This window comes from Panthera tigris, chromosome B4, assembly GCF_018350195.1.
Source record: "Panthera tigris isolate Pti1 chromosome B4, P.tigris_Pti1_mat1.1, whole genome shotgun sequence".
Classification (NCBI taxonomy): Eukaryota; Metazoa; Chordata; class Mammalia; order Carnivora; family Felidae; genus Panthera; species Panthera tigris.
In genome coordinates, this window is record NC_056666.1 from 133,094,695 (window position 1) to 133,117,727 (window position 23,033).

The 23,033-nt window shown below is 39.7% G+C and overlaps 1 protein-coding gene across 1 annotated transcript in view; it reads left to right on the forward strand.

Moving 5' to 3' along the window:
- Positions 1-23,033, forward strand: part of EP300 (E1A binding protein p300) — an 81,468-nt gene that overhangs the window by 34,618 nt on the left and 23,817 nt on the right. Inside the window, exons 7-16 of the mRNA XM_042993363.1 lie at positions 4,608-4,701; positions 5,280-5,417; positions 7,102-7,219; positions 8,099-8,273; positions 15,997-16,074; positions 17,530-17,639; positions 19,919-20,056; positions 20,711-21,148; positions 22,385-22,564; positions 22,782-22,926. Coding sequence (XP_042849297.1) covers positions 4,608-4,701; positions 5,280-5,417; positions 7,102-7,219; positions 8,099-8,273; positions 15,997-16,074; positions 17,530-17,639; positions 19,919-20,056; positions 20,711-21,148; positions 22,385-22,564; positions 22,782-22,926 — 1,614 coding nt within the window. The remainder of the gene's footprint in view (positions 1-4,607; positions 4,702-5,279; positions 5,418-7,101; positions 7,220-8,098; positions 8,274-15,996; positions 16,075-17,529; positions 17,640-19,918; positions 20,057-20,710; positions 21,149-22,384; positions 22,565-22,781; positions 22,927-23,033) is intronic.

Below are 23,033 nucleotides of genomic sequence, written 5' to 3' on the forward strand. Positions count from 1 at the left end.
TTTAAAAATAATCTTGTGGGGTGCCTGAGTGGCTCAGTCGTTAAGCATCCGACTTCAGCTCAGGTCATAATCTCACAGTTTGTGGGTTCTACCCCGCATCAGGCTCTGTGCTGACAGCTCAGAGCCTGGAGCCTGCTTCGGATTCTGTGTCTCCCCCCCTCTCTCTCTGCCCCTCCCTTGCTCTCTCTCTCTCTCTCTCTCTCTTTCTCAAAAATAAACGTTAAATTTTTTTTTTTTAATTATCTTGTGTGTTTATGTTGAAGGGTGCGCGCTCTGTTTTCATATTTTTGAGTTCCCTAAAACTCAGAGAGTAAAAGAACTGAATATCAAAATGGAATCACCATGATTAGGACGTGTAATTTTCTCCGCAGTCTTTAAGAGAGTTTTAAAAAAGTATTTTATTGCATATTATGAATGTGGGACTGCTTTTTCACTTCACACCAAAATCGTATGAAATTAGTTTTAACCAAACTTTATACTTGTGAGTGTGAGTGATGTTTGCACTAAAAGTTATTACTATAAATTGTTTTATTGGGTATTTAAAGTGATCCTTTAAGGCTTCTGTTATTATTAGAGTTTTATAATGGATTTTACCTAGGAATATAAAAATTTTGATGATGATCAGAAATGTAACTCAAGTTGCATCTTGGTCTTAGCCTAGTGCCATATTATCAAAGAAATACATGGTTCAATACTCAAATTAGCGTTAACTGTATTTTCTTAATTTTTGATGTGTCGTGATTTTAAAATACTAAAACAAGCTTTTTTCACTTCTGTTTTCTTCCACTAATGGTGTTTATTTTAGGATATTTTAGGTTCCAACCTGATGTGGTAGACTATATCCACAAACGGGACTATGTTGTGTCCCCTAACAGTGTAAGATTTTTATCACATTTGTAAACAAAAGCAATTTACTTGAGTATATTTCCATGTACTCAGCAACGTAAAATGTTTATCTTTTATGTTTTGCAAAGATTGGACTGCCAAGTGGTTAGTGCTGTGTGTGTTGTGTGTGTGTGCGTGTATATGTGTGCGTATATATATATACACACACACACGTATATATACATATATATACACACACACACATACACACATATATATATACACACATACTTTTTTTTTAATTCATTTATTTATTTTCAAAAGAGAGCAACAAGCAAGAGAGGGGCAGAGAGAGAGAGAGAGAGAGGGAGACACAGAATCTGAAGCAAGTTCCATGCTCCATGCCATTAGCATGGAGCCCCGCATCAGGCTCCATCCCATGAACCATGAGATTATGACCTAAGCTGAAGTCAGACGCTTCACAGAGCCACCCAGGCACCCCTATTTATTTATTTTTGAGAGAGACCGAGCATGAGTGGGGGAGGGGCAGAGAGAGAGAATCCCAAACAGGCTCCATGCTGCCAGTGTAGAGCCCATTGCAGGGCTTGAACCCACGAAACTGTGAGTGAGGTCATGACCTGAGCCGAAACCAAGAGTTGGATGCTTAACTGACTGAGCCACCCAGGTGCCCTCACCCATATTATTTTAATGCTAAAGTATTGTTGGGGATCCTACCAAGAGGGCAGATTGGATATATAATTAGAAATTGAGGGGAAAACTTCGTCAGGAAATTTGGAACATAATAACACTTTTTGTGGCGTGCCTGGGTGGCTCAGTTGGTTGAAATCCAACTCTTGATTTTGGTTCATTATGCATACCTTTTACCTAGATTTATTTATTTTTAACATTTTTGCCACATTTGCTTTATTTCTTCGTGTACTCGAGATCCTGACACTCGAGATATCCTGCACTCGAGTACTCGAGATATCCTGCTAGTTTAGCATGTATTTCCTAAGAATAAGGACATTCTTCTCCATAACCACAGTGTGCTGTTACTGTGCCTACACAATTTAATATTTGTTAATAATGTCATCTAATGTACAGTCTATATTTTAATTTCTCCAATTGTCCCCCACAGTCATTCAGGGCTTTTCCATTCAGTTTGTTACGTGCTTTTTGTCTCTTAATCTAGAAGTCATCTTCCTTCTCTTTGTTCAGCACACACTGACTTTCGATGAACACTGTAGATTGTCCTATAATTTGAATTAGTCTGATTGTTTCCTTATAATTAAATCCACACTTGATCTTAGCCAAAAGGCTGAGAAGCGATCCTTATAATTAAATCCAGATTAAACACTCTTGGAATGAATATGCCGTGTATGGTTGTGTGTATGTGATCAGGCTTTAATAATTTCAGCATAAAAATGTCTTAGGATTTTTTATTTGCCTTTAGCTGGCCTATTCTCTTGTTTTATTACTGACCTTCACATTATTGGTTAGTTATCTTTCAACTATGTTATGGAAATTCTGGCCCTATTACTGTCAAGAACTCCTGGGTTTTGTTATGTACTCTCTTCTGAAGGTCTCATATCTCACCTGTTTGGTAGATATGAGTGCTAGTTGTTTTCCCAGGTTGTTGGATGTTTAGAAAAAGTAGTATTTATGTTTATGGGTCTGTATCATACCATCTTTACCTGAGGTGTGGAGTACTGAATAGGATGAAGTACCCTAAGCAAACATTTATACTAAGCATACCAAGACCCATTCATAGTAACGACTTGGTAGTATGAATACAACACCCATTGTGGCAGACCTAGCTGTAATGCTGGAACGTTCTCAGTTATAGATTGGAGGTACTTTGATTGATGCGGATATTTGAATAAATGAGAAATAGCATTCATTCAGATATGCCATGTGCTGGGGGCGGGGGTGCACATAGGAAAGGGGCATGGCCTCTACTTCGAGACCTCTCTAGTTTGGATGGGCATTAAGTAGACAGAACTACAGGATCTGTTAACAGATATCAGGTTATAGAGATTCTGTAGCAAGAAGAGAGAATCCTTTCTGGAGCCCTAAATTAGAATTTTTTACTATAAGACTTCCTTGACTGTATTTGACCATGTTCTTAATCTTCTAGTACCTACTGAATTCACCTACTCTATAAAGGTCTTATTAGTATGAGATTCCTCCCAGGGCTTAGAAAACAAAAAACACGTGTTTTTTCCCCTAAGTTTGTTTGTTTATTTTAAGAGTGGCAGGGGAGGGCAGGGAGAAAATCCCAAGCAGTCTCTGTGCCTTTAGCACAGACCCCCGGGCTCGCGGGATTTGAACTCACGAACCATGAGATCATGACCTGAGCCAAAATCAAGAGTCGGACACTTAACTGACTTGAGCCATCCAGGCACCCCCAAAAATGTATTCTTGATGAGTTTTAGGTGTTAATGATTCCTTTTTTTTTTTTTTCTTTCTGACTTCTTCTCCGGCAGTGCCAATAATTTCTGACTTCCGTCATTTTTTGTATTCTCAAGGGAATGCTCCCTCTTAGGATCTTAAATACAGGCCGGTGTAAGGGTATTCCTTTTCAGGTTATGGTTGAGCCATTTCTTAGAGTCAGTGAAATATTAGATGAACCTGGAGACTTCAGAGAGAATGTTTTGCTGTTTTCATGTGCCATCAGAAGGCAACGAGATAAGCAAATTGGTGTACATTATAATCGTTTTTCTTTTACCTCTTCATATGGTTGCCATCAGTAAAGCGAATCAATGTTATAGGTATATAGTTTCGCTAAAAAGGAGTGTTTACACATGGAGTATTTACATTGACAAATACAGAATTAGGAACAATACAATTCTGTTTTAAAAGACCATTTCCAGTAACTACATTTCAGAGCCAGGCTGATGCTGTCAGAAGCAAATTTGTGCCTTACTATTTAGGAAACATGGTGAAGGAAAGCAACAGCATTTTTCTCCATTAAATGTCGTTTATAGATCTAGCCAACTGTTGGCATTTTAGTGGGAAGTTTCTTTTGTTTCCTTGTTTTTAACTAATATACCTTGAGAGGTATATTAATAGAATTGTGTATTTTAGAAGAGTTTTTTAACCGCATGAAAATCTAGGTTAGTGTCAATATTGCTGTTTTTTGTTTTTAAAGAAATAGACTATTCATTAAAATTGCTAATTGAAGAGGTAATGTATGCACATAGAACTATTCAGGGCAGTTTGAAGGAGTATTCAAAATGTTTTACCAAAACACAGTCTTTGATTCCAGCCTCCAGGGATCATCGCACTTAGGTTCCCTATGTCCTCGCGTAAGTTGTGCTTAAGAAAGGACATGTGCGGGGCACCTGGGTGGCTCAGTCGGTTAAGCGTCCGACTTCGGCTCAGGTCACGATCTCGCGGTCTGTGAGTTCGAGCCCCGCGTCGGGTTCTGTGCTGACCACTCAGAGCCTGGAGCCTGTTTCGGATTCTGTGTCTCCCCCTCTCTCTGACCCTCCCCCGTTCATGCTCTGTCTCTCTCTGTCTCAAAAATAAATAAATGTTAAAAAAAAAAAAAAAAAAGAAAGAAAGAAAGAAAGGACATGTGCGTATATAGTTACTTAAACGGTTGCGGTTTTAGGTTTTGCTCATCCAGTTTCTAAATCTTGTCCTTATGGCTTCTGGGTTTTGGGTCTTTGAAAGGATACAAATTTCTTGTGATAAGTTCTTCTAGTACTTTTATAGCTTTTCTTTCTTTTTGGTATTGGTATTTAAAATATTCAATCTCGTTTTTTGTTTTGTCCTAGGTGCTAGTCCTATGGGAGTAAATGGAGGTGTAGGGGTTCAAACATCGAATCTTCTTTCTGACTCAATGTTGCATTCAGCCATAAATTCTCAAAAGTAAGTTTTTTTTTCTTGATATTTGCCCTGTGTCATGTTTCATACTCCTGTTCAAATTCCTTTTCTGTTTTTGTTTGTTTGTTTTTTTCCCCCGATTTGAAGCCATCCTTGATGGATAAAGACAAGTAGTATATTGGAGGCCATACTTTTGGCTTTCTACAATCTTATGTGAAATTATATCAATTATCTGGGGTGATCAGTACCTTCCCCGAATATAGTAGGAAGTTGCACGTGTGCAATTGCTTAAAAAATGAGTTTGCTCTATCCCAGTGGTAAGAATTAATCCATTACCAGTGATTCCCTGAGATATGCTGTGTCAAAATAAGTTTAGTCTTAAAATATAACACGTAAGTCTTCTAAACCCAAGACTTCCTCCTCCCCTCCACGTGATGAAGTGTTGTGGGTTAACTCTGCCTCATACAAATACAAACACACAATTTCCCCTAGATTTCTTGATGTAAAGAAATTTGTCATAGTATGTTGGACCCATTGTAGTAATCACTGTCAGCTCTGCTTTAAATGAGATCTTTTTTCTCCTGCCTTCTTCACTAAAACTATTTCACAATATCTTTTTAAAGCCCAATGATGAGTGAAAATGCCAGTGTGGCCTCCCTAGGTCCTATGCCAACAGCAGCTCAACCATCTAATACTGGAATTCGGAAACAGTGGCATGAAGATATTACTCAGGATCTTCGAAATCATCTTGTTCACAAACTGTAAGATTATAGGCATGTCTTATTCATAGAGAGTTACCATGTCAACATGGTACCGATCTGCCAGGCACTTAACCACAAGAGGAGTATTATTGATTTTTCTGTAGTCTGGCTATTGCTGCTAATGCTTCTGCTCCTGTGACTGTCTTGCTGCTTGTTCTGCTTCTGAGCCTTTCCACCATCGTTTGTAGGAGTATTACGGCTTTAACAGCGTGTGAACTATTTTACCTAGTGGCAATTTTCAATATATTATATAAAAATTGCTCATTTTAGTGTCACTGCCTTTGCAAAAGTCAAATTTTAAAAGGAAAACCAGGTCTCTCTCAGCTCTTTAGAATATAGTGGTGGCAACACTCTTTTCCTTTATCCCTATTAAAGCTTTTATGATGTTGACAAGTTTAACCTGGTAGAGTGGCTCCTCTATGGTCTTCTGGCCCTCCGGATGTGTATGTCAGTAGTTGGTGAGATACCTCTGCATTGTTTGTTATGGAGTTGATGGATGCCAGCCATTCAGCCACCCTCTTCTTTAAAGAGGTCTTAACAGGTGAAGGAGGGGAAAGCGAGAACAGTAAAATGTAATGTGCCCAATATTACAAAAAAAAACAGAGCTTGAACCTTGCTCATTGCTATGGAACTTGCACTTTGAGTGACATCCAGCATTTTTCTCCTCGGGGAAAGCAGTCTTTTTTCATTTTTTCTCCACTTAATAGAAGGGTCTCTTTCAGTCCATCCATATTTTTTATTGGCTTAGAGCTGTGTGGTCTATTTTTTATCTAAACTAATTTTTATATTACATTAGCGTATCAGTTACATTTGACTTTCGTTTAGGAATGCAAAATCAATGGTACCAGAAGTGGAATTTGACAAGAAAACCCTAAGGTTTTAATAAAATGAATTAAAAAGGAATAAGCAAAGCAAACTTCTTTTGCGATACTCCAGTTGTTTAGCACCTGTTCTCTCATAGCAGACGATGGATTATTTGGGATCGATCATCTGACTTGACATTATATGCTTGCGAAATTTTTACCAACTCAAAATATTCTTCTAAACTTCCATTTATTTCTTCCCCACCTGGTTTTCTTCAAGTCCTACACAAGTGAACACGAAATCTCCAAATAATAAAATTAGAGGCTGGAAAAGTGTTGGTCAAATCTTCAGGAACCCTAGTGCCAAACATTTTGTAGGGAACTGTTAGAAAGTAAAAGACACTGAATTTGGCAGAATCGTTATGCATTTCTGCCCCTTCCATTTGAAGTTTTTGGTCTTGAGAGATTTTGTAGTGATTATTAGGTTTTATTAAGCTGAATAAATTGAGAGTAGAAGGATCTGAAGGCCGCTCTACTTAAAACAATGAGAAAGGTCAGGTTTCCTCACTTCCTTTATGCAAATAGCAGAGTATAATTTTTTTGCTCCTATGTTAGCGTGACAGGAACCAGAGGGGGTTATTATGGTGTCATTTTTTAATGTTCTGATTGGGGAGACCCTTTGTTTACCACAGAGACCATTTCATTTGGTCTGTATCATTTAATATTTGAGCACATCCACCATTTTTTGTTTTACATAATGTGTACATTGCACAGAAATGAGAAAGTACTAACCAGGAAAAAGTTTATAAGGTACTGGACGTTTCCTTGATGAGAATGAAAAGTTGACATGATATAATAGTGGTAGAATTTTCTGTTCCCAGAGTTCAAGCCATATTTCCTACTCCGGATCCTGCTGCTTTAAAAGACAGACGGATGGAAAACTTGGTTGCGTATGCCCGGAAAGTGGAAGGAGACATGTACGAATCTGCAAATAATCGGGTGAGTATCTATTTTTCTACATAAAGTCAGAAATAGACCTATCCTAGTTGTTTGTTTCTTTTCGTAACATGTACAAACAATACCGTACTTTAGAGGATACCCTTCAGCTGTCCTTAGTCTCACTGCACAGTCAAGATAACAAAGCAATTTTCTTCAGGCGTATGTCATCAAGAATCTTACGTTTTTCCTCTTAATAATCCAGTGTGCTCGTGTGGCACTTTATCTGGGTTGTCCTTCTGTCAACTTCAAAAGTGGTTGAACTGTTACCAGCTCTGTGCTATTTTCACTAGAATAATGGTGAATCAGCTGCTTGGTATGTTCATCTCAAGTAGTATTCCATTTTCTCTATATCAGTTGAACATTCTTCTCTAAGTTGGCACTTTTCCAAAATGTAGCATATTCTTTGCATGTGCCGTAAATTGCCAGCATATATTTCATTAACCTACTTTGAGAGGTCATGCTTTACTATGTAGCTTCATAACAAAGCTGCTTTTCACATGATGATTCCAAACATGAACTCACATCTGGGATGATCTAAGAAAGTAGATTTTTATGGTGGTTATATCAGAGGAGAGGCGAGGGTGGGGAGGATGGGTGAAATAGATGTTGCGGACTAAGGTATGCACTTGTGATGAACACCAGGTGACATACGAAGTTTTGGATCACTACACTGTACACTTGAAACTAATATAACACTGTATATTAACTAACTGGAATTAAAATAAAAACTTTTAAAAGGGGAATAGATTTTTCCCCTCTTTGGGTTTCTCCTTGTATCTGTAAATGAAGCTAATATCTGTTCTTTGTTCATTTTTTCTGTTACCTAATAGTAATTCCTCTTTTTTCCTTATCTGTGTTTTGTTTTCAAAATTCAAAAAGGCCGAATACTACCACCTGCTAGCTGAGAAAATCTATAAGATCCAGAAAGAACTAGAAGAAAAACGAAGGACTAGACTACAGAAACAAAACATGCTACCAAGTGCTGCAGGCATGGTACCAGTTTCTATGAATCCAGGGCCTAATATGGGGCAGCCACAACCAGGAATGACTTCCAGTAAGTGCTTTTCATTATAGCTGTTTTGGGGAAGAAAATGGTAATAAAATGTTTTCTAGCCAAAGTCACTAATTTGCATTAGCTTGTATAACTTTTCTAGAGTTTTTGAATGATCCTTTTTTGCCTTTGCAAAGAAAATAATTCAACCCTTCATAAGAGCAGTAATTAAACAGTATGTTTAAGATTTCTGGTCATAGTGCTTAACGTGTTTTGATCGTCTGGCATCATTTTTAGAAGCCCAAGATACTCTTCTCTCTGAGTGAACACCTAGAAAATGGTAGCCTACAGGCTTATATGGACTTATATTTGGTAGGCAGCCAGTGCTGAACAGGTTCAGAGGCCTGACCAGCTTTCATACATCCTAAACAAATGATCAACACTGTGTTCCTTAACATTGTCACGCTTTCTTCTTGATACAATGTTTGAAGGCTAAGAACTGTTTTTCAAAAGCATTTAATTTTTGTTAATATTTGAGAGACAGATCATCAACAGGGCAGGGGCAGAGGGAAAGGGAGACACAGAGTCCACAGCAGGCTCCAAGCTCTGAGCTGTAAGCACAGAGCCTGATGCAGGGCTCAAACTCATGACCCGCAAGATCATGACCTGAGCTGAAGTCAGATGCTTAACCGACTGAGCCACCCGGGTGCCGCCCCTAGAAGCATTTAAAAATTCATCTTGAGGGACGCCTGGGTGGCTCAGTCGGTTGAGTGTCCGACTTCAGCTCAGGTCATGATCTCGCAGTTTGTGGGTTCGAGCCCCTTGTCAGGCTCTGTGCTGACAGCTCAGAGCCTGGAGCCTGCTTTAGATTCTGTGTCTCCCTCTCTCTCTCTCTCACTGCCCCTCCCCTGCTCATGCTCTGTCTCTCAAAAATGAATAAACATTAAAAAATAAATAAATAAATAAATAAATAAAATTCATCTTGACAGTTTTAGTATTCTGGTATAGCAGCCTTCTCAACCTAGTGAATTAACCAGATAGCCAAGATGATTATGCATTGCCTTATTCACTGACTGATGACAAGGTTTCAAGCAGTGACATAAGGAGTTAGGTACACAGTGATGAGGAAGAACACAGGCTATATTAAATGATGTGAGAAAGGCTATGATAGCAGAAATTCTGTGTATCTTGAGTCAGGGAAAGCCGATTACCTGTAGATAGTGCCAGCTGAGTGAATAGGTACCAACTCATATGCCAGGATTTTTGGTGGGCTCAAAATTCATCTCCCTCAGGCCTCAAAGTAGTAAAATGGAGAACTGCTGGTTGCCACTTGCCTTTAGCAGCTCCGTTTGTTAACTGCAGTGTTCTCATTGGGCCACGGTGGGAGAAGAATTGAGAAGAGGAACAGCATTTTTGGCAGAGAAAGAGTGTACAAGGAGGCCCACTGACAAAGGAAAAGCAGCTGTGTTTTGAGTAGGTAGGAGAGCAGATGTTCAAAAACAAGAAAGTCAAGACTGGATTCAGTGCTGATGGTCTAAACCAGGACAGCACCTAAGGTATAGAGACAGGTGGGCAAACCTGAGACACTTGGGTGCAGTAGCGCTTTCTGGAGTTCGTTTTCTGGTAGTTTTTGTCTGGAGAAATTGGAGCCAAGTTGAATGTCTACAGATACTAAATTGTAGTCTCGTGGGGGTGGAAGCAGTGTGGTAGGGGTGAAGGCAGGAACCAGTGCTAATGGCACTGAATAGCCCTAAGGATATGTTGACCTTTAGCTTATACTAAATCTGGCCTTGTGTAGAATGAGATCCCTACCCTATCCCATATGCAAATTGTAGAAGAATGAGAAGTTTGAAATTTTAAGCTAAAAATTGAAAGTAGTACACAGAATGTATAGAAGAAAATATAAAATAAAACAAGAAACATCTTTAGATACTGCCTAGAAGTTTTGAGGGAAAAAAAATGACAACAGAAGATACCATTAGTGTAATTAATAGACAAACCAAGGAAAGTATTTTCAGTGTTAAAGGTATAATTTCCTTAGTATATGACTTGGGGGGAAAGATGAAAAATGGGAAAAGGAAAGAACAAGTAAAATCAATATGACCTTTTGGCATCTCTAAAGGTTAGAGTGGGTGTTAATGACTGTATGGTAACATGGTTCTGGAATATGCTGTTGGTAAGAATTTAAATGTTTTTTTTCATTACCTTAAATCCAGTTGTTACATTTCTAGAAATACAAAGTAATGTACAGTTGCGTAGAAATATTCACAGTAACGTAATTTATACTATTGAAACATCTGACAGGATGTTTAGAAACATCCTAAAAGTGCCTCCAGTATTGCACTGCTAAAGTAACCATACACTATACACTAGAATATTTTGAGGCTTCTCCAGAGCATCCCCTTTTTACCCAGGCAGTTGAAAGATTGAACAGATTTAACCAACCATCTGGAACCCTCCACTTAAAGGTGAAGGGCAAGGTGTGGCTGCCAGAGAAACCCCTCTAAAGTAATACCACCTACCCTCTTGAGCACATAGCACACACACACCCTGAGGGGATCCCTCCCTATACAGAGATAAAGGAATTCCTCCTGTGGTCCAGGTAGATAATTACAACTGCAAGGGAGAGTTATTACAGAAAAAAATTTTCAAAAGAAAAAATTACTACACACAGACATAAAAAGACAGCAGGGGATGGAAAAGGAAATGGGAGAGTTGACTGAGTTTAAAACCAGATTAGCAATAACAAAACACAGAAGATAAGAAAAAACGGCTTAAAAAGATACTAAATATGAGGTGCCTGGCTAGCTCAGTTGGTGCAGCATGTGACTGTTGATCTCAGGGTCATGAGTTTAAGTCCCCACATTGGGTCTTAGATCTTAAATTAAGAAGAAAAAAATCAGGGGCACCTGGGTGGCTCAGTCAGTTAAGTGTCTGAGTTCAGCTCAAGTGATGATCTCACAGTTCGTGAGATCGAGCCCCATATCGGGCTCCACGCAGACAGTTCAGAGCCTGAAGCCTGCTTCAGATTCTGTGTCTCCCTCTCTCTTTCTGCCCTCACCTCTTCGTACTCTGTCTGCCTCTCAGAAATAAACATTTTTTTTTTTAAGTCAGTAGAGAGATGATAGATATATAGAAAAAAATTTGAGAGATTCAGAAACCCAATGTTAGGTACTATTATCCCCATTTTACCAGTAAGAAACTAAGGCATAGAAAGGTTGCCTAACTTGCTATGGTCACACAGTTAGTGAATGGCAGAATCAGGAGTCAAACCTCTCCCCCCCCCCCCCCCCCCGGTATTTTGTCTTCCCAGTCTGCTGTAAATCGTTAAGATATGTTAAATAAAGAAAATTGTAATTAAAAAGTAATAGAAGAAAGTTTTCTTGAAAGAAAAGACAATTGCCCAACCAAACCTAGCTTATCACTGTCTTAAAGTAGATGATGAAACATCCAGAAAATAAAATCAAACTATAAAGAAAAGGAATGATTAATTTGATTAGGTTAAAAAGCCCAAAATGCACCATAAGGAAGAAACTAGTTTAATAAGGTAAACATATTTGCACCCCCATGTTCATCGCAGCATTATTTACAATAGCCAAGATATATCCATCAATCAAGAAAATGTGTGCTCAGGCACACACACACACACACACACACACACACACACACACACACACACCCAGAGTACTATTCAGTCATAAAAAAGAAGGAAGTCTTGCCATTTGTGACATGGATGGAATTTTTTTTTTTTTTAACTTTTTTTTTAACGTTTATTTATTTTTGAGACAGAGAGAGACAGAGCATGAACGGGGAAGGGTCAGAGAGAGGGAGACACAAAATCTGAAACAGGCTCCAGGCTCTGAGCTGTCAGCACAGAGCCCGACGCGGGGCTTGAACTCACGGACCGCGAGATCATGACCTGAGCCGAAGTCGGCCGCTTAACCGACTGAGCTACCCAGGCGCCCCAACATGGATGGAATTTGAGAGCATTATGCTAAGTGAAATCAGTCAAGAAGACATAGCATATGATTTCCCTAGAATTTGGAATCTTAAAAAAAATGAGCTTCTAGATAACAGTTTGGTGGTTGCCAGAGGCAGGTGGAGGGAGGGATGGCAGCGGTATGGGGTGGCTGAAATATGTAAAAGAGATCAAAAGGTTCAAACTTGCAGTTATAAATAACTCCTGAGGATGTGTAATATACAACTTGGTGACTGTAGTTAATAATACCGTAGGGGCACCTGGGTGGCTCAGTCGGTTAAGCGTCAGGTCATGATGTTGTGGTTCATGGGCTCAAACCCCACATCGGGCTCTGCTGACAGATCAGAGCCTGGTGCCTGCTTTGGATTTTGTGTGTCTCTCTTGCTTGCTCCTCCCGCACTTGTGCTCAGTCTCTCAAAAGTAAACCTGAAAAAAATTTTTTAATGTTTTTAATAAAAAAATAATACTGTATTGGGCATTTGAAACTTGATAAAAGTATATCTTAAAAGTTCTCATCACAAGAAAAAAAAAACTTGACAAAGACGTACTGTGGTCATCTTTTGTAACATATAAATATCAAATCATGTACGCTTGAAACTAATGGAATGTAATACCAATTATATCACAGTTTTCATACTCATTTAATGTGATATACTGAGTATGATTTATTTCTATCTCATTTATATATTTGCATGAGAAAATGATTACGGGTAAGAGGAAGGAATATAGAAGACTTGAACTTTCCAATTTTTATATTTCTGTAAAGTTTGTTTTGTTTGTAAAGGGCATGCATTATATAATCAAAGGGTGGCTATGGTAGGTATTTGTATTGGCCTGGAAAGATGTTTATAATAAGTGAATATAAGCAATATACATTATATGTAATGTGAAAATGATGAACCTAATTATTAGTGAGGTTGAATAAGTAGCTGACTTCTCAATTTTTTTTTTTTTTTTTTTTTTTTTTTTTTTTGCAAACATAAAAACTTTGAGAGTTGACAAGTATGTATATTATCTGTGTGGTTGGATGGGAGGAGGGGTTGTTTTTTGTTTTTTGAGAGAGCACATGCACCAGCGGGGTGTGTGTGTGTGTGTGTGTGTGTGTGTGTGGGTGTGTGTGTGGGTGTGTGGGTGTGTGGGTGGAGAGAGAGAGAGAGAAAATCCCAGGCAGGCCCCACACTCATCCCAGAGCCCAGTGTGTGACTTGATCTCATGAACCATGAGATCATGACCTGAGCCAAAATCAAGAGTTAGATGCTTAACTGAGACAACCAGGTGCCCCAATGCTAATTTGTTAATATTGGTTGCTTGGTGGGGGGTAGGGGGTGGTGATAGGCTTACTTGGATATATTTAGTGTTGTGTGTTATAAGGAATTTGTTCAATCTAGGTGTGTATTTTGCCTTGGGGCATTTATCTAGATGTGAATGATAAACATTTTAATTAATGGTTTTATGTGTATATGTATATATACATATTTTTTATCTAAATAAAAATTGTCATCAAAATGTTCTTCAAATGTTCATATGTTCCTTATGATAAAATTTTTTAAGAGTTTTTTTATTTTTAACATCTATTTATTATTGAGAAACAGACATAGAGCATGAGCAGGGGAGGGATAGAGAGAGGGGGAGACACAGAATCCGAAGCAGGCTCCAGGCTCTGAGCTGTCAGCACAGAGCCCGACACAGGGCTCGAACTCATGAACTGTGAGATCATGACTTGAGCTGAAGTCAGTCGCCCAACTGACCGAGCCACCCAGGTGCCCCCCTTATGATAAAATTTAAGAGCTGCCTCCTGGGCCCACAGTAGGTTTCATTGCACATTTATACCATGCAGTCAGTAAAAACCATCATGTGCATTATAGTTGTAAATGAAAGTGAGCCAGCTGTAGGCAGTAGAATTAGGTTTTTGTTTTTTCATCTGAATATTTTCATGTATTTGAAAAGATTTTGCATAGGGGTGCCTGGGGGGTTCAGTTAAGTGTCCTACTCTGGATTTCAGCTCAGGTCATGATCTCACCGTTCATATGTTCAAGCCCCACATCAGGCTCCACGCTGACCATGCGGAACCTGGTTGGGATTCTGTCTCCCTCTGTCTCTACTCTCCACCATCCCCCCACCCCCCCTCCTTGCAATAAATAAACTTAAAAAAAAAAACACACACACACTTAAAAATACATAGATTCCTGGTTTCTTTAGAGATGGAAGGATCTAGCATATTTGGCCCTGTCTTCCCCACAGCGGCACCACAGCCTCTCACTAGAGTAATGGCTGCTTGTCATCATAGTTGTGCTTTTCCCACTTCATCTCAGTTGCTCCCTTTTTCCTGTTTCAGATGCCTGGTCTTTCCCACTGACTAGTACTGACTGCCTGGTCTCTGCTGGCATTTAGCTTGCAACACTTATCTGTGTTATTGACAGGGAAAAAAGTTCCTTGTATATTAGGTGAAAATTTTGCTTTTATGTAAAGTGTAGATGAATATACATGTGGAAAATTAAAACTATACAGGTTTATCTCTATTCTCTAATTTTTATATAGTGAACATAGGGTATATATGTAATTTTTAGAAATCTTGCACAATTGTGGATAAAAGAGTATATGAATAAATGTTCAGAATTCTCTCCAGTATTCAATTTGACTGTATTATAGTTTTATTAGGAGCAATATTAGTGGCAAATCTTGATGGATTTAGTTAACTTGAATTGCACTAACCCACTTAGTTGTGTGATCATTTCTGTTACTAGTTAGTATAGCACACTGTAGGCTTCTCTTTAGAGCGTAGTCGTCACAAGTGTGTCTGAGATTTGAGTGCAGTAGCACTTTGGGTCAGGAGGTGTCCAAGGCAGAGTTGGGTCACTACAAGCATCCTGTCTTTTCCCACGGTGCTATAGAAATATTATTTGATCTACACGATGATGTGGAGAAAAGTTGGAAGGTCTATGCTAGAAGATGTGCAAATAATCCATGAAAACACTAGAAATTACATACAGTTGACCCTTAAACAACCAAGGGGTTAGGGGCTCCAACCCCTGCACAGTTTAAAATCCACATAAAACTTTTGACTCCCAAAAAAATCTGTTGACCAGAAGCCTCAGGGATAACAAACAGATAACACATATTTTGCCTGTTAAGTATGTTAAATACTGTGTTCCTATAGAAAAATAAGCTGCAGGAAAGAATCATAAGAAATACACATTTGCCAAAAAAGTCCACATGTAAGTGGACTTGCAGAGTTCAAATGTTGGTCAAGGGTCAACCGTGTTTACATATTGATGTCTTTTTTAATTCTTTCTACTTTTGTATTTAAGAGGTGTGCACAATATGTAGAGCAATAGAGTACCTGAATTATTTAAAGTCAGTGTTCACAGTGGGTTTGTGCGCATAAAAACACCTATTATTGGGGTACACAATCAAATCTGGTCACTGAACAAAATCTGTAGCTGTCTGTTGAAGACATTCTCCTGCATAACAACTAAAAACAGCTTAATTCAAACAGTTTAGTCAAATAGTAGCATATTAAATGCTATAATAGCCTTTCTCTTTTCTTCAAAGTTAAGAATTTACATTATTTTCTTGTCAGCACTGAAAGAAAGCATAGGATATACTGTAATTATTTGGAGGCTTTTCTTATATTCCAGAACTAACAGTTTTCTTCAGGTTCTTGTCTAAATTCATAGCTTTATTCTTTGGAGATTCAGGCTGAATTTTTCAAGGTACTACTAAAGATATTTTGTGTTTTGTTTTTTTTTAAACAAAAGTGCCGCTTGCCAAAGATGATTTTCTAACCATTTCTCTATTCTACCCTAGATGGCCCTCTGCCTGACCCATCTATGATCCGTGGCAGTGTGCCAAACCAGATGATGCCTCGGATAACTCCACAGCCTGGTAAGTTATGAAATAAATCCATATATTTATTTAACCATGGCTTTTTTTTTTTTCAGAGTAAGCTCCACGTCCAACATCCAACATGGGGCTTGAATTCATGACTCTGAGATCGAGAGTCCCATGCTCTACCAACTGAGCCAGCCAAGTGCCCCTCACCATAGCTTTTTTATTTTCAAAGTTTATTTGTTTTGAGGGAGAGAATCACAAGCAGGCTCCACACTGTCATCGTGGAACCCAATGTGGAGCTCGACCCCACAGACTGTGAGATCGTGACCTGAGCCAAAATCAAGAGTCAGATGCTCAACTGACTGAGCCACCAAGGTGCCCAACCATGGCTTTTTAAAACAGTCTCTGGTGTACTATAAAATTATTCTTGGGGCGCCTGGGTGGTTCAGTTGGTTAATCATCTGACTTCGGCTCAGGTCATGATCTCGCAGTGTGTGAGTTCAAGCCCTGTGTCAGGCTCTGTGCTGACAGCTCAGAGCCTGGAGTCTGCTTCGGATTCTGTCTCCCTCTCTCTCTTCTCCTCCCCCGTTTGCACTCTGTATCTCTCTCAAAAATAAAGATTAAAAAAAATTTTTTTTTAAATACTATTCTTGTCACCTTAATTCCTGCCTCAGCCCAGCAGCGTGTATCCTACTTGAGAAATCAGAACATATTTTGGATTTGGAGCCCAAGGAGAAAGGAAGGGTGTGGAACACAGTTTGGCTGGCAGGTGGCAAAGACATGAAATGGTTGAGCATCCGTTTAAAAACAACCAGTCCAAGGGCGCCTGGGTGGCTTAGTGGGTTAAGCGTCCAACTTCAGCTCAGGTCATGATCTCAACGGTTTGTGAGTTTGAGCCCCGCATCAAGCTTGTGCTGACAGCTCAAAGCCTGGAGCCTGCTTCAGATTCTGTGTCTCCCTCTCTCTCTGCCCCTCCCATGCTCATGCACTGTCTCTCTCTAACTCTCAATAATAAATAAATGCTAATTTTTTTTTTTTTTTTTTTTTTTTTTTTTTTAAAAAAACAACTGGTCCAGGCACCTAGGTGGCTCAGTCAGTTAGGTGTCTGACTTTGGCTCAGGTCATGACCTAATGGTCTGTGGGTTCGAGCTCTGTGTTGGATTGTGTGCTGACAGCTTGGAGCCTGGAGCCTGCTTCAGATTCTGTGTCTCCCTCTCTCTGCCTCTGCCTAGCTTTTGTGCTCTCTGTGTCAATAGTAAATGCATAAACTTAAAAAAAATTATTAAAAATAAAAACAACCAGTCAAGATGGACTTTATTCTAAATTGTAAAATTTTATTCAGAGACCTTATGTTAAGTAACAGTGTGGCTGTAAATGGAACCAATTCATTCACAGTTGAAAACCGGTTCCTTTATTTGTCCTGATAAAATGTCACAGAATCAGAATTCTGTCTTTAGTTCTCCAATTCCATGAAGGCATTCAGATCTAATATTTTGTACTTGCTCACAGGTATGAATCAATTTGGCCAGATGAGTATGCCCCAGCCCCCAATTGGACCCCGGCAAACCTCTCCTCTTCAGCACCATGGACAGTTAGCTCAGCCTGGAACTCTCAACCCAGTAAGTTTGACATCTTTGGGTAATTATCTTGGCCTTTAACATTTAAAAATCCTTTTTATCTGTTTGTACTTTGTAAACAATGCTTATAGTTGCTTAAATAGCTAATTATAAGTGAGTACTTTAATCTAGATTTTTATCTCTAATTCTATTGTATTTGGCCTTTATTATACACTTAATAAATGATTATATATGTGTTTTGGAGTTGAGGGTAGTTATTTTTTTAAAGTGGAGTAGGAAAAAACTAAACCATATACCATAATTAGGCAGGCAGTAAATACTAAAATCCCTAATTTTTATCTATCTCTTTTACCTATAAATTGTTTTTAGAAATGTATCCTAAAGAAATCATCACTAAGATACCAAAAGGATATCATTTGGGGAAAATTCATGTTAAGGATCTTGTATACTCTGTTTTGGGGGGGGGGGGGAAGTGGCATCCTGAATGTGCAGTAGGGGATTCACAATGGTTAAATTATGGTACATTCATAAATTGTAATGCTCTACAAGCAATAATTTCAGAACTTACATGTTGGCATAAAAGCTGTTTACAGCCTTAAATGAAAAACCAAGTTTCTAAAGTGTATGTATTATAGGATCCAATATAGTTAACTCTCTTGATTATAATCTGTGTAAAATAAACACTTAAAAAAATTTTGTTTCCAAGTACTATTCATAGTCCTAGTACTAGAAAACTCATAACAGCATCCAGTCACCTTTCCCTGGAGTCTCATTGTTTAGTAGTCTGCACACTTTGATAGTCCTCTCTCTTTTATAATGCTCATCAAACATACAGCCTACCCAGGTAGGAAACTGTCTTTTGCAAGAACGATGGAGGAACAATTGCTTGGTTCTAGACACTGGAGAAGAGGGACTCTGAGCATCTCACTGCTCCTTATGCAGTCCACCTTTCCATGTTAACCCCAATCCTAGCCCTTTGAGAATTAGCTAGCGCCTCTAATCCTCGAGCCATTTTGGAGTTGTCTAGCATGTCTTGGTGCCATACTGCCATCATTATAAGATAAATATCTTATTGTTGTGCCAATGCTGTATACAAAAGCTGTGGCTGAACTTGGTAGCATTCATGGTCCACAAATACTTGAGGATTGTTACCTTTTTTTTTTTTTTTTTTTAATGTTTGGTGAAGTTTTTGGCCTTTGGTATTTCATAATTTCTCTATTAAAGGCCTGTATTTGGGGGGGGGTGGATTTTAGACATGAAATGTAACAGTCCTCAAGATAAAGCACATTTCCACTGGAGACTACCCTCATGCCTCCTTCTACTTAATTCCTATCCCCTTTAGACAATGGATACCATGATTTCTGTAACGTGGATTAGCTTTACTTGTTTCTTAACTTCATATAAATGGGATCATTCAGATGTACTGTATTGTGTCTGACCTTTTTGGCACAACATGATGGTTTTGATGTTCACCTACACTGTTGTTTATATCAATAATTCATTTAAAAAAATTTTTTTTAACATTTATTTTTGAGAGAAAGTGCGTGAGTGGGAGAGGGGCAGAGAGAGAGAGGGAGACACAAAATCCAAAGCAGGCCCCAGGTTCTGAGCGGTCAACACAGAGCCTGATGTGGGGCTCACACTCATAAGCCATGAGATCATGACCTGAGCCGATGTTGGACGCTTAACCAACTGAGCCATCCAGGCCACCCAGTAATCCCATTTTTTATTGCTGAGTAGTATTCCATTTTGTGAGTGTGCCACAATTTGTTTATTCTTTGCTATTGATGGACATTTCGAATATTTCCAGTTGTTGACCATTATGAATAAAGCTACTATAAACATGTTTTCACCAAAAATAAAAAGAAAGAGATGTAACAGTCCTCAAGTGTTTGTGGACCATGAATGCTACCAAGTTCAGCCACAACTTTTGTAAGATTTTAATTGTACCGATTATGGAGTCTTATAATTTGTGATGTTACAATATCATGACATGAGCAAAGACCTCGTGAAGTTGTAGTTCATGATCACTTAACAAACAATATGCAAAAGCAGTTACTTCTGTACCTTGTCAGGTGCATTTGTGTATTGGGAGAATCGGTTTGTGTGTAACCTCCTGTAATTGCTTTAGAGTAGGCCTTGGTCAGCTTTGAGGGTGTTCTCCCCTATCTTTGCATGAGAGTCCAATGTTGCACACTTTCTTCCTTTCCTACCCCACCTTCCCCTCAGCAGAACCAGAGTAGTTGGGGATTCTGGCTGTAGTAGAATAACCACAATGAAGCAATTTGGTGCTCTGTGTTCATTCTTTTCCCCCTCTGCAGCCAATGGGCTATGGGCCTCGCATGCAGCAGCCTTCCAGCCAGAGCCAGTTCCTTCCCCAGACTCAGTTCTCAACACAGGGAATGAATGTAACGAATATGCCTTTGGCTCCGTCTGGCGGTCAGGCACCGGTGTCTCAAGTATGTCCCACGGATGGGTTTTTTTTTACTTGTTTTTGTGATCCTTGAAACTTCTCTTGATCTGACAACAACTAATGGGTCAAAATAGATGTTTTTTTTTTTAAGTTTTTAATAAGAACAATTATGGACATATGGTATTCTGAACATGAGTCTACCATGACATAACAATGCTACTAATTGTTACAAACAAAATAGATTAAATTGATAGTTGTAACCATTTGTTAAAGTAGCGAACACTTTTTAAAATGAATTCTGAACATGAGATTACTATGACATAGCAATGCTACTAATTGTTACAAACAAAATAGATTAAGTTGATAGTTGTAACCATTTGTTAAAGTAGCATACACTTTTTAAAATGAAATCTTAGAATTTTAATGCAAAAGAACTGTGACTGAAGAGAGCAGAGCCAGGCAGAAAATACTGTGGACTCAACTGTCCCGTGCCCTTACAGTGGCTGTGGCCATTCTAGTGGGTTTTTTTGAAGCCTACTTAATTAAATACTACATTGGTTGGATTATCTGAAGACATGCCCCCAGTAACAAGATTTTTGACATATTTTGAAGTGGAAGCATATTGCATATAGGCTGCCTATGTAATTACTTCTTGCATTGTGTTCTGAGTTGTCATCTTGTTCTGTTTCTCATTTAACAGGCACAGATGTCCAGTTCTTCCTGCCCTGTGAATTCTCCTATAATGCCTCCAGGGTCTCAAGGGAGCCACATTCACTGTCCCCCTCTCCCTCAATCAGCTCTGCATCAGAATTCACCCTCTCCAGTACCTAGTCGCACCCCCACGCCTCACCACACTCCCCCAAGCATAGGGGCTCAGCAGCCACCAGCAACAGCAATTCCAGCCCCTGTTCCTACACCTCCAGCCATGCCGCCTGGGCCACAGACCCAAGCTCTCCATCCACCTCCAAGGCAGACACCTACACCGCCACCAACGCAACTCCCTCCCCAAGTTCAACCTTCACTTCCTGCTGCCCCTTCCGCCGACCAGCCGCAGCAGCAGCCTCTGTCACAGCAGAGTACAGCAGCATCTGTTCCCACCCCAACGGCACCGCTGCTGCCTCCGCAGCCTGCAACTCCAGTAAGCAGAGACATGTGTTTTGGCAGAATCCTTCTAGCTGTACCCTAGTGTTAGATTATTTATGTGCGGTTTGTATTCTGTATTGTGCCGTCTCCCCAGTTAGACCAGAATCTCTCTGTAGTTAGGGACTTTCTTTTCCTTCCTGTTCTTGCCATTGTAGTACCTAGCATGGAGGGAGCTCAAAGGTTTTGTTTAGGTCCGATGTTGACTGTGGTGTGTTTTGTCTTATACTCCAAGGCTTACAGGCATGTAAGTAGGGTGGCAAGCAGAAAGAATCCATAGTATTTTTAGTACACCACGTAAATTTTATATATTTTAAAGAATCTTTTTTCAGACAGTCTGACCTGTAATATTTGAGAGCAAACGAACAAAACCATGGATCTATGAATGTCTGTGGTCCGAGCCAAGGTTAGAAAATCATGACCTAAAATGAGAAAAGTATGGGTCTGAAACAGTCTGTAACTTTCTTGTGAGAGGCTCATTATGTATGTAGCAGAAATGCAAGTTCACATCTATAGTTACATCGTTACCAATTCTCTGTGTCAGGGCATAGAACTTTCTACTTGTTAACTGATACTTAATATTTTAGTTTCTGTCCTGTTAGTAAACCAAGAAGTCCCATGAGTCACAGCTACTTCGTAAAACACCATAAGTAAGCAGCTGGTTCATCCCAGCCTCTGATAGGTGAGGAACGGCAGAGTGCACAAAGGGAGCTTTTGATTCAGGTAGTTCCTGAAAATACTAACTACCCGGTATGAGGTTTCTTATTGGAAGACTTAGGATAAAGAAATTACCAGTTATCCCGTTAAAACGTGGTGAGTGTGGGAGTTCATTTTATTCTACTTCTGTACATTTGCAGCTTTTCCCGCTGAGAAGTTCAAAACAAAACAAAATAGCCAGTCATGCTTCTTTTCTTTCCACTTCTCTGTAAACGTGAGCTCTTCGGAGGCAGTCAGCTCTACGACCCCATCCCTCCCGCACTGCCACAGAATGACAGCCAGTGCGGGCTCTCTCAGTACAGCAGCCAGTCGGCCTTTGCGAGTCCTCAGTCTCTTGTTCTTAAGCACAGTTTACTTCAAGGGAGTGAAATAGGCCGAGTACACGAAAGCACCGTAAACGAACAGAATGATACTAGCCTCAAAATAGGTGGTTACTCATACCATCCTGGTGCGGAGCTTGAATTCTGGTTGTGTACGTGGCAGACTTTTGTGTTTTTTCCCCCTCTTTTCTGTCCAGCTTTCCCAGCCCGCTGTAAGCATTGAAGGGCAGGTGTCAAACCCTCCATCTACTAGCAGCACAGAAGTGAATTCTCAGACCGTTCCCGAGAAGCAGCCTTCACAGGAAGTGAGAATGGAGGCTAAGATGGAAGTGGACCAACCGGAACCGGCAGATGCGCAGCCGGAGGACATCCCAGAGGTGAGGGCAGGGCAGTGGCCGCTGTTACTCGGGTAGCACCTCTGTCTAGGAACCCCACGAAACCTGTTACAGGAAAGTACTCTGGTAACTGGGTCTCATTTCATGATTTGCACACGAGAAAGGCATTTGTCCGCAGGAGAGAGTAAATAAGACGGTGATCTTACTGCTTCCTGGTGACAAGTCTCTGGAATAATAAAAATTTCACCTTGTCTTTCAGACTAAAGCAGAAGACTGTAAAATGGAACCTACAGAAACAGAGGAGAGAGGCACGGAGTTAAAGACTGAAACAAAAGAAGAGGAAGACCAGCCGAGTACTTCGGCTACCCAGTCATCTCCAGCCCCGGGACAGTCAAAGAAGAAGAGTAGGTCTCTTAGGCTCTCTTGGTCCTGGAGGCAGGGGAAAAAACACAAACTTTGAATAGATGGGGTCGGGTTCTTGGTCTCAGAAATTGACTTTGATGTGATTTCA